Below are 12,531 nucleotides of genomic sequence, written 5' to 3' on the forward strand. Positions count from 1 at the left end.
AGCGTACGTTTGAAATCTTTTATGTGGAAAATAAAAAAAGGATTAAGATCCTTTTGTTTACAAATGTATTTCTGGGAAAATGAAAATAATACCAATGATAAAGATCTTTTTTTTTACAAATGTATTTCTGGGAAAAATAAGATAATAAGAAAAGGAGAAAGATCCTTTTTTTACAAATGTACTTCTGGGATAATAATTGCGGCATAAATTTTATATACCAATTGAAATAATATATTTAAAATGCGCAATAATATTTTGATTTATGCTTGTAGTTTATTAAATTCAAGACTTCGCTCATTCCCAACCCAATTTGCATAATTTTTCTGTAAATTAACAATATTAAACTAAATATTAATTTTTTTAAAAAATTTTATTTTGAAAATGTACTTTATTTTTATTATATAACACAACCGTCTTAATACTTGCTCTTCTAAATTTCATATTGCCAAATTGAAAGTGCCGTCGGCATATGTGCAAATGGGATGTGTTGCCTCTTCAAAATTTTCATAGGAATGAAAGCTGCGCTGTCAAACTGCTGAAGTGACAGCTTCTAGCCTACTAGACATGGCAAACTAGATAGTATTCTATGTCTAGTAAGCTATGAGCAATGTGGAGTCTCCACAGGCTATGTGCACGGCAATGCAGCTGGTATTCTATAAATTCTATCGTGTCGAGATGCCCCGTAAGGAGGTGTCCAATAGAAACATTGTTTACTTTTCGTAAAAACTGTTTTGAAAATAAAGTAATGGATATTGGGTTGCTATGGTTTGAAATTTCTCGCAGCTTTCCGATATTAAGTGGAAATGTAAGTGTAACAAAGAGAAGAATTGGTAACAAGAATATATGTAGATATTTCCCAAATCTTAATAGGTTGCAATCACATATTCTGATGATGACAGCCATCACCAACGGTGCAAGGATATCATATCGCTTGGGTTAAGTGACGCCCTGAGCGAAATAGTTTTTTCAGAAATTCAGTGTGCCGTTCGTGACAAAATTGTGCCTTTGTTTTGGTCAAATTTTCCAATAGGATTGGGAATTACTGAACAAACAATTGAATCCCAATTTCTGATGTTTCATCAATTTGCCTCGGCTGTTGGCAATCTTCAAAAAAATGTTAGTTGCTTAGAAATATTTATAGAGCGACTAAATAAATTGGATCCTCGTCAAAATATTGATAGTAGGAAATTACATGCAATATTATTGAAAACATTGCTTGGACAAATGCCAACTGGTTTTAATGAAGTCGTGTCTGCTTTTTACTGCGTGGCTTTTCAGATCTATATTCAGATGTACACTAATCCAACAGCTGTGTTAACGGGTGAGTATACTTAATCTGAAGTTTACACACACACCAAAAATAAGTTGATTCAATTGTTTTTAATTACCAATTGTAATTATATTTGATATATGTATTAGATCTATTGGGTAAATTTTAGAATAGATAGTTCCGATCGACGATCTGAAGGTACCTTCGGAAAGAGGAAGGAAGGAATTAACAACTTTCGAGCTTCTCGGCAATTATATTTCTAATATAACATGTCGTGTTGGGAGGAGTTTAGTATCGCGCCGGTTAATTTTGGCTCACTGTACCTAAACGAGAGAACCAAATTGAAAATTTTTAACACGCATGTATGCTTAAATTATCGAACTTTATTTTAAAACATATTTTATAAAAATCGGTTCACAAATTTTTCCACAAATTCACTTTAAAAAATGCTTTTTTTTGTTTGCAAATTTCTAAATATATGTATGCTAGTGTATTTTCATCTGTTGTGCATTGTACGAAACCAATTATGGCTACATTTTCACGCACATATATTACTTATGAATTATAAAAACCACTAGTAATGTTTTTAATTACTCTTGGTTGTTAATTTTTTTATAAATCTTTACATAAAATGCAACTTTTTCTGCATTGAATTCAATAATGCGAAAAACCAAAATGACTGCCTAATTTGAACTGTCAAATTACCGAGAAAGCACGAACAAAAGGAAATGAATTAAACCCACTTAGCAATAAATGTATGAAGTGAACGCGGAAAGGTGTTCAATGCTAAAATACTGTGGATGGCGTAACCGGTGTTGGACCGGCCAGAGCTATTTTTTTAAAGCGCGGCCGAAGGCCGCCAACGCTGAAAGGAGTCTTACACGAAAGTACTTCGGTCAACCCGGGTATTCGCTCCACCAGGGTTATTTTTTTAGAGCGCGACCGAAGGCCGCCAACGCAGAAAGAAGTACTACACGAAAGTACATCGGTCACCCCGGGTATTCGCTCGACCAGGGTTATTTTTTTAGAGCGCAGCCGAAGGCCGCCAACGCAGAAAGGAGTACTATACGAAAGTACTTCGGTCACCCCGGACCCCTTTGTGTCATTAATAGATGCAATTAAATATGTATATACATTGCACTGAAACATTTTGGTTTTCTTTATTTTGATTTCTTGTCCATATAAAAATGTTGACTGGGTTGCATTGGTTTCAGTTTGTATGGAAAAATGATCAAAAACACTGGTTTTTGGTCATTTTCAAAGGGCTCCATACAGGTCTATAGGGGCTCTAGGGAGTCGAGGGGGGGTTTATTAAGAAGTTCGATTCTTCCTCTTTCCAATAAGGGGGCGTGAGGGGGTAGCGCCACCAATCTTCCAATTCATCAATAATGGTTTTTGATGTTATCGACTTAATCATTTTGAACTCCATATATATGGAGTAGTAATCAATCAGCACCAATATATTATCCCCATTAAGTAAATGGGGATAAATTAAACCCAAAAGCAAAATATCTGTTGCTAAGCATTTCCAGGGTCCATTCGGGAAATGGCGCCTCTCCATCGGAGCTAATTTCGGTGGCATTGACACTATAAGGCAATCTGGACAAGTATTGACGTATTTTTCAGCATCTTTGTACACACAAGAACACCAAACTTTGGAGCGTAACTTCTGTTTCATTGCACTTATTCCTGGATGTCCCTCGTGTGCAAGGCCCAGAATTATTTCTAATTAGACAGCCCCAAACGAAAAGGATAATATGGGCTTGACATATTCGCTTTCTACGAGTCCTGATTTAGACACGTCATTACATCTTGTATTTCTTTGTTTAATATAGACATCTCAGTAATCTGTGATATGTAGAGCGATTTCGGTATCAAAGTGAACACTACTCGAAAAATATGCTGCTCTCCGGCCCAATCATATGGTTTAGCGTTGTTTTTTTTGGGAAAGCCTTGATAGTAAATCCGCAATATTTTCTTACCCTGGTTTATATATCACTCAGAAACGATATGACTGTAACCTTAGCAACCACCTTTCGATCCTCGCTGGGGGTCGTAAGGTTGGCTTAAATATGGCTTTTAGCCAACACAGCGTTTCCTATCCGGTTCATCTGCTTTGAAGTTGGGCTTCCGTAACCTTGTGCGGCATTTCCGATAAAAATGCCTAATTGTATTGCATTTCATATTTTTGGCGGGACACTTCATACTATTTTCACGATGTCCTCTACCACATCTTCCACACTCGCTTTCTATACTTTGCTGTACAATTTTGTTGATGCAACTTGGATTACCTTGGTGTGTCATAGACTGTTTGTTTGTTGACTTGTTTAACAATACTACATGTTTTGATGACCTCATCCAAAGTTAGTTCAGTTTCAAGTAACCTTTAAAAACTCCGTAAAACATTCTCCTCCCAGCGTTGTTATAGAACGAAACAAGTGCCTCTCAAAAGCGGAATTCCGTTGTGGCGAAAAAATACTCATTGAGTTTCGTTATCCAAGGTGTAAAAACATTGCTTTTCCCTTGCTTCATATGGTACTAAAGCACCCAAATGTAGTTTATTTCTTTTCTTATACATAGAGGTTATCTCCTCTGCGTCAATATATATATAAAACGAACACAACCACGCCTCCCACTCCGTACGCCATAACGCCTTGTCTATTCCCTGACATAGAAATAGTTTTCGTTCCGTCATGTTTATTTCTCGCTGAAATGAGTACCATAAAACAACATTTTGTTTTATAAAAAAAAAAAAAAAAAACAAAAATCGTATAAATAAATTTCGATTACATTTGAAAAACTGTGTTTTCTTATCTTTCTTTCATTGAGAAAAAAAAAACACATCAGCTAGAATTTTCCTCATGACCTTTTTTTTACACATAAAGAAAAACAAATGAATCACTTTACCCTTGTTTCCAACGTTATTAAATTTGGAATATAGTCTCTCAATACAATACCTAATTACATTTCGTCCTTTTCTGTATTTTATTTGAAACTAGAGGACCTGTCCACGCTTCACTGTGACTGATACATAGATAATAATACTACTAACATCTATGTATATGATTTCTATCAGTTGGATTATAACTATTAGTTAATGAGATACAGCATTTTTGTGAAGCAACTTGTGTTAGTTTACAAAAAAAGGATCATAAAGCATTTCGTGTGTTAATAAAGCATTTAGCTTTTTGTGGAAAATACTGTTGATTTTGGGCTCAGGGAAATCTGCCGTTGAAAAGATATTTGCTAACCTGGAAACAGGCGAAATGAGCAAAGTAGGTGCCTCACAAGTTCATAATCCAACAAAAACAACGAATAACTGATTCTGAGAAGTGTTTAAGTGCTCTCTAATCGGAATAAAGCCGAAATTTTTCGCCAGATAGAAACAAAGCTCCATCATTTCCCACTGGAGTCCAATCGACAGTCATTGTAGTAGGCTGCACATAATGAACCAGTTCTCAGGCGTATTAAAAAGAAAAATGCGGCTTGAAAGGCTATGACATCAGTCTTTTGGGTTGCACGTGGTTTAATACATACTCAACGACTGATTACTAGCCAGTTATAAACTATTTCACCGCGTATTTGGTTGCAGTTCTTTTTGTTCTGTTCCAAATATTTAGCAATTGTATTATTTTTGAGAAGACTCTGTATAAAATTGTCCGCATATATTCAAATGATTTTGAACAAATGCTTTTGATTTGAAATATAATTTTTGTATTTATGAGTTGTACATATACATATACATTTTTTATTTATTTGTTTAAAGCTTACATAATAAACAAATTATTATATAAACTAAAGTACGCAGCGCTAGCATCATAGGCTTTCGGCTGACTGTTGGGAAAAATTAGAAACTTGTTTAAATACAACGAAGGATATCTGTATCCTTCAGATAACTGTAAATTTTAGATATGTTGCTAATAGTTGGGTTCATTAAAAGCTGAATAGGATCATCATTGTTAAAGTTTTTAAGTCTGAGGCTGTCCAGAGCAGGACAAAAAACGAGTAGGTGTAGCACACTAACCGTTGACTCACAAAAGGGACATTGGCTGATATGACTACCATCCAGAAGGTGTGCATTGGTAATGATAGTGTGTCAAATGCGGAGTCCGACGTACGGAGTGATCAGATTGACTGGCAGAGAGGAAAGTTAGGTTTCGTGCGATTTGGGTTAATTCTTGAGTAATTGTGATTGTAAATTACCCAATCAACAGCTAAATTGGTGCTTCTCAGTTGAGCGATGAGCCGGTAGATATCGCCCTTAACGAAAAATGGTGAGGTTATAGTGGGAGAGTGACACATTTCCTTGGCAATTGAGTCCGCAAGCATGTTTCCAATTATACCCGAGTCGCTGGGAACCCACATAATTCTGAGTTTATGTGAAAGCGATATCAAAATGTCTCTGATGGCACAAATGATGTAATTGGAGTTATTGCAGTTTTTTAAAGCTTGAAAGCAGGATAAACTGTCAGTACAGATAATATATTTTAATTTGTTTAGCTTTGAGTATTGAACAGCTTTAAGAATTGCGGTAGCTTCAGCTATAAATATTGAACAGAAAGAAAATAGCAGGCCATACGAAATAGGGTTTTCATCTTCACTAACTGCAGCGAAGGAGGTGTAAGTTCCTTTTGATCCGTCTGTGAATAGAAGTTTCCAACCATCTGATTTGAGAGGAGCTGTTACTTTCAGGAAGTGGGCTTTATAAACATTGCTAGAAGTATTGTTCTTTCGTAGTTGAACTAAATCAGAAACAAATGAGGCTTCACTCACTCGCCACGGGGGGTGTTTTATACTCCAAGGTAAAGCTATTTTATGCGGTAACTCATTTACTTTCACAAACATGGCGCATTTGTATAACGATGATTGAATCATTGGCGATCGTATACGTGTCAGAGCTGAGTGGAAATCCTTTTTCAGAATAAAACTGGGATTGATTATGCGCTTAGAATAGAGTTTATATAAGCTGTCTTCCACATTGTCTTTTAAAAAAGGCAGTCCAGATTCAGGCAATATGTTTTTTATCGGAGATGTTGGAAACGCACGAATAGAACGACAGGCAGCAGAATGATACGGTGCGGCAAGCATCTTGATATGATTTTTAGAATGGTGTCCATATATTTCTAAGCCGTAATTAATTATTGATAAGATGAGAGCTTTGGTGACCTTTACCAGTAGAGCCGGGCCAATGAGTGAGCGCTTACATGAAAGATACTTGATTATGTTTAAATTAAAAAATAGTCTTTTTCTTACATATTGACAATGTTGCTTAAATGAATACTTAGGAGTCTAATATTAAGCATAGGAACTTAAAATATCTGTACAGATTAAATTTATATTATTAACGGTAAGTGTGGGTGTATTACAATGATGTTTCTTACAAATATGTAATAACTTAGATTTAGAGGAAGAAATTGACGTGCCCGAAGAACCGGACCAATGGAATAAGAGGGATAAGATTTTAGAAAAGGAAGACGTAACAACGGACAAATCGGAGGCATTAGAAAATAATACTAAATAATCAGCATAGATTTGGTGACTGATATTAGGGAAGTCAGATAAAATTGTAATAATAAAAAGTATGACTGAAAGGGGAGAACCTTGGGGTGTTCCATTATCAAGAGGTAGTATAGAGGATCGGACATTAGAAACAAGTACACTAATTTTACGTTTAGAGAGAACATATTTAACAAAGTTATATATGTATATGTGAGCCGACTTTCCATTTTCTAAGCTACCTTAATACCACGTGTATACCAATCCGATCAAAAGCTTTTAAAAAATCAAGTGAAAGTATCGACACATGATTTTTGTGGGATAATGCATCAGAGACAAATTGGTCAAGATGCAGAAGAGCGTCTAACGTCCCCTGCCCCTTCTTAAATGCAAACTGGTTATGGTGAATAAGATTGTGAGATTGAGCATACCAGGATAGCCTGATAGCAATGATTTTCTCCATTAGTTTTCCTAGGCAAGGCAGGAGGGATATAGGCCGATAACTATTGACTTCGCAGGGAGGCCTACCAGGTTTTAAAATGGGAATGACAGCGCTGGTCTTCCAAAGCAGAGGATAGTTGCCTGTCCGAAGGATGTTATTATAAAGACGGGATAGCAGGAAGGGTGGGAGGTGTTTAATGATAGGGTAGGATATTTTATCAATCCCAGGGGTTTTGCCTTTAACTACAAAGAGTGCAGAGAGGAGTTCAAGAATAGATATATCAGAATCTAAAAACCTAGCTGAAGAAGACAAGTTCGAGGGAGGCAGGTAAGGGGAGGAAAGAACGGACAGTTTGCTGGAGGAAAATTCAGGAGAAAAACTGGAATCCGAGGAAACGTTGGAAAAGTGAAGCGCAAATTCTAAGGCTAGGAGAATTGAGGGGAGAAATCGAAAAAAAGGAGGTTAAACCAGACAGTCTCCTTAGGTCAGCCCAGATCTTTTTTGGGTTAGAAGAGGAATTGATTTCGCTAGTGAACTTTTGAAAACAGAGTACTTTAGCAGCTTTCGCCTTACGACGAAAAATCGCATTTGATTTTGATTTGATTTTAGAGGAGGACTGAGGTATGGAATAATTGGCTGCAGAACGGATCATTTTTTGAATACGTGAGGACACCTGATAGACATTGGACGAAATGGGGAAAAGACGGGAATGAAATTCGCAGAAATGTTCAAACTTATCCCAATCAGCCAAGTCTGTTTTAAAGCATACTCTAGTCTTAAACCGGGATGAGTGATGGGGAGAGGAACAAAGCGATAGGTCAATATGTGTAAAGGAAGAGTGAGTGGAAAAGTGGGTGGGGGAACCGTCATTAAGAACAATGCAGTTAGAACTAAGTATAACATCTTCAATAATTCGACCTTTCGGATTAGCTGAGCAAGACCCCCAAAGAAGGCTCCAAGCGTTAAAGTCACCGGCCAGTAAGAAAGGAGTAGTTCCAGACGGAAAGAGATGACAGATATCACTTAAAGTGAAAGATTCATTAGGAGGGGAATAGGCACAAGTAATGATGAGTTTATTAGGAGAAAGAATTTCTATGGAGAGGGAGGAGATGTTTGAAGGAGTAGGGGGGAGGGTGTTATGTGGTACTTTTCTGTTGATCAGAATGGCTATTCCCTGTTTGCTGGTGGTATTGCTGGGGAGGTTATAAAAATAACCTATATATGCCTTGGGGGTATGAGCTACAATATTGTTGGCAAGATGAGTTTCATTTAATAATATTGCTGAGGGGTTGAATGTTTTAATTAAAAGTTCGAGTTCGATGTAATTATTTAAGTAATTGTTGATATTCCACTGAAGGATGGATAACATGAATAGATGAGATGTGGGAAAGTGGAGAGAAAGATGGGGAGGAAAAGAATTCAAGGGTGGGGGGTATAGAAGAGGGGAGTTCTTTGAAGTTACTGGAAGTTCTATGTGATGCAATGGATTGTTGGTGGAGGATGAATTTTTTGATATCGAAGTATTATCTTTGTTATTAGGATTTTTTGAGTTTGTATTTATATCGTTAGTTTGCATTTTTGCCACGTTGGCGAAGAAGAAGGGGGATGGGGTGGAAGGAAGTTGATTTTTATACATGGTAATGGCGTCCCGCATGGTGCATTTGTGTATAATTTTAATCTTTAATATTTCTTTCGATTGAATAAATTTAGGGCAAGCATTTGAGGACGAGGGGTGTTCACCTGCGCAGTTAGCGCAGTAAACTCTGGTGAAATCAGAAGGTGGAGAGTGGTTATGAGGAAGGTTGCAAATGACATAGGAAGGAGTTTTTTCGCAGTGTTTAGCGGTGTGTCCTAATAGCTGACAAGTTTTGCAGCGCATAGGATTAGGGTAGTAAGGACGGACATCTAGGGTTCTCCAGGCTACTTCAATTCTGTTAGGAAGTGTATATTTATTAAAAGTTAATAATACGGCACCAGTAGGTACACGAACGCCTTTAACCATTTTGTTAAACTTATGGACTGCAGAGACACCTTGTTCCTTGAGACCTTCAATTATTGCATCGTCGCTAAGTTGGCAAATAAAGGGGGCATAAATTGTGCCCTTGACTGAGTTAAGGGTGCTGTGAAGAGCGACTTCAACAGCACCTGCACCAGGTAGATTCTTAGTGAAAAGGAATTTATCAGCAATTTTTTGTTTTTTTACAAAGAGGAGTACGCTGCCATCGCGAAGTGACGAGACGTTGTTAATATCTTTACTGATAGATTGAATACCTTTATAAATCGCGAAGCAGGAGATGGATGGTTTACTGGCATCCCGCGACTTAATGACGAGGTATTTGGGGTCATCTTTCTTTGTTATGGGGAGTTCCGGAAATAGGTCCAACGTTGTTTGTTCAGGCTTTTTTCTTTTAGTCTTCTGGGCTGAGGATAATAGGCCAAACCTATTATCACCCAGATTGTTGGCCCCAGGGGGCATTGTGAAAATATTACTTCGTATGTATGCAAAAATGTATGAATGTAGCACAAGTTAACAATAAGAAATAAACACAACGAGAAATTAACAGCAAACAAGTTTTTTGTGCACAACTGTAAAGTAGCATTATAACACAGACACCGCTAGAATGCAGATGCTCAACAACAGCACTAGCGAGAGAAAAAAAGATGCGACCGTACGGTACGGACACGGTTTCGACTGTTGTATATACCTATGTATATACACATATTGTACTTATAAGAAATCTTCATCATCCATTTCGCTCTTATATTTGTCTCATTGCATTTGGAATAGACCCTTTACTTATTTTTATATATATATGTATATACATATATACACATATTGTACTTATATGAAATCTTCATCATCCGTTTCGCTCTTACATTTGTCTCATTGCATTTGGAATAGACTCTTTACTTATTTTTCTTTTAGTTTTTTTCAGATTTCTCGAATCATCTTCAAATTTTAAAATTTTTAACTCTTTACTTACTCTATACTTTTTCTTTTCGTTTTTTTAATTCATTTTTCCATTTTTAAAATTCTCGATTATCATCAAATTTTCCATACTTTTTTATTTTTTTGGAATATCTCACTCCATTTGCAAATTTCAAATTCTATTTTTTTTAATTTCTCAATTCATTAAAAAAAATTTTAATTTCACCTTGAAATTTCCAATTTAATTTTCAGATAACGCTGAATACAATTTTCTTCTTACATTCCCCTACACTCATATTCAACCAAAATAACTGTATGAATCTGTGCGTGTGTGTATGCGCTTAGCGTTGCTATTCCCGTTGGAATTCAAAATCGTATACGGCCTTTCTAATTTCATAACTAACAATTATAATATTAAGAACTATCGAGCTTCCCATCTGGCACGGTCAGCGTCAAATATATTTGTAATATAATAAATGTTTACAGACACGTTCGAGTCATTCGTTCACTTATCATAACAGAGCACCGTTTTGTACTCATGAGCAAATCAATTCATGTGAGCACTTTTGTGTTTCAAAACAATACTGTCAGAAAAGACAAAGAGGGCCAACTACCAGGACTGCAGGTCCTACATTACCGGAATTGACCCGGATTTCATCTGACTAAAGACTATAAAGACCTTTTGGATCGGTAAGAGTCGCAGAACCGACAGTTTGCACAAAAAGCTAGGCCGATGTTATATAAAATTGTCCACAAAAATATAGGACTGATCACATGACAGAAACGAATTGTTAATTTTAATTAACAAAAATGTTTTTTTTTTTTTTTTAATTTTTGCACAATGTAATTTGCTAAAGATCTATTAATATTTCCAGATTTCATCTATTTCAATTAAACATAAACAAAATTTTGTATCGCAATTTATGTCAAGTAAACTAAAAAAACGGGTTCAACAAAAAATAAGAGTATTTTATGTAATACGAGACCGTTCTATAATTTTAATATATTGTATAATGCTTCCAAAGTTTCGCATAATATTGAAATAATTAATATTTCGTTGAAAAACCTCAATTTTTTAACTTAGCATCACATCTTGGCAACGTTTTATTGGTGTTCCTTTCCAAGCTCTTTCACTACTTGTCATAACGCTCTCAAATTGGTTGGTTTCTCTTCAGCTACTTTCTGCTTGATATCTGTCCACAGGTTTTCTATGGGGTTGAGTTCAGGAGACTGAGCAGGTCACCGCATAACCTCAACCCCGTTGGCCCTAAATCATTCTTTTGCATACTTGCTAGTCTGTTTAGGGTCATTATCCTGTTGATATAGCCATTTAATTGCATACTCCTTGAGACATGTGGTAACATTACCTCGTCTAATATTTTGACTTATGTCCTTTGATCTATGATGCCGGGGATTATATTCTGAGTTAGGAGGACGTCGGACAAAGTTCCTAGAGGCTGTACTAGCAAATAACTCAACTTTGGATTCGTCTGACACAATATGATTCGCCATTTAGCCACGGGCCGGGAGCCATGCTCTTTTGCAGATTGTATGCGGGCTTCCACGTGCTTTTTTTAGAGTAGCGGTATTTTTCGTCGACTTCTGCCAAAAAATTTGTTCTGCTGACAAATTTAGTTCATCATGGATACTCCTGGCTGAAGCAAAAGGATAAATTTTGCAGTAGCGTACTATATTGCGATCGTCTGCAGGGAATGTTTTGCGCTTTCGTCCACGAGTTTCATTTTTATTTTTATAATTTAAGGCAATTACTCCCATTTGAGGAGAGTATTTTATGATTTCTTGGATTTCTTTATAAGTGTTTGCTACTTTTCTCAATTTATCGTTTCCCGCTTTTTCTCTGTACAATATTTTCCTCTACCTACTGGAGATTTATTAAAAATGCTGCTAGATTTGGAACTATACTTACTTTTCTAATTTTGTAAATATTTTTATGTTAAGGACTATTTTGAAAATAAAGTAACTAACACTCCTATTATTTTGTGGAAAGCAATAACAAGTGTCTCCGAAGCAAAAGTAGCATAGCGATCATCACAATAAAAATGTGTTTCGTATTTTAATGCTAGTATCCCGTTACGTGTACCGTTACTCTACCGAGTCATCTAGATGTGATTTAAAAAAGTTATGCAGCCAAACATATTTTTTATATTGGCATTGACTTTTTCCCTAGGGTGCTTGACTACATATTTAATCCTGTTGGGGTTGTATCATGAGCAACTTGGCATGTCGCATGCGATGGTCGTCTTCGAGGGGTCGATATTCAGCTCAACTTTACCGGGTACCTAGTTTCCATTAAGATGGTAAGGATTAGCTAACGGAACGCATAGTCTACGTCATCTAACGGAACGCATAAAAAACGGGGTCGGATCAATGTGA

At 36.3% G+C, this 12,531-nt stretch overlaps 1 protein-coding gene across 2 annotated transcripts in view; it reads left to right on the forward strand.

Annotated features, from left to right (window-relative positions):
- The first annotated feature begins 647 nt into the window (after window positions 1-647).
- LOC105228065 (anaphase-promoting complex subunit 2) overlaps window positions 648-12,531 on the forward strand; it is a 172,713-nt gene continuing 160,829 nt past the window's right edge. Inside the window, exons 1-2 of one of the 2 annotated variants that reach the window (XM_049451248.1) lie at window positions 648-805; window positions 871-1,321. In XM_049451248.1, the coding sequence (XP_049307205.1) occupies window positions 746-805; window positions 871-1,321 (511 nt within the window). In that variant the 5' untranslated portion in view covers window positions 648-745. Of the gene's footprint in view, window positions 806-870; window positions 1,322-12,531 lie in introns of those variants that run through there. The other variant, XM_049451249.1, reaches the window with a different exon arrangement.

The sequence above is a fragment of the Bactrocera dorsalis genome, chromosome 3, assembly GCF_023373825.1.
Source record: "Bactrocera dorsalis isolate Fly_Bdor chromosome 3, ASM2337382v1, whole genome shotgun sequence".
NCBI lineage: Eukaryota > Metazoa > Arthropoda > Insecta > Diptera > Tephritidae > Bactrocera > Bactrocera dorsalis.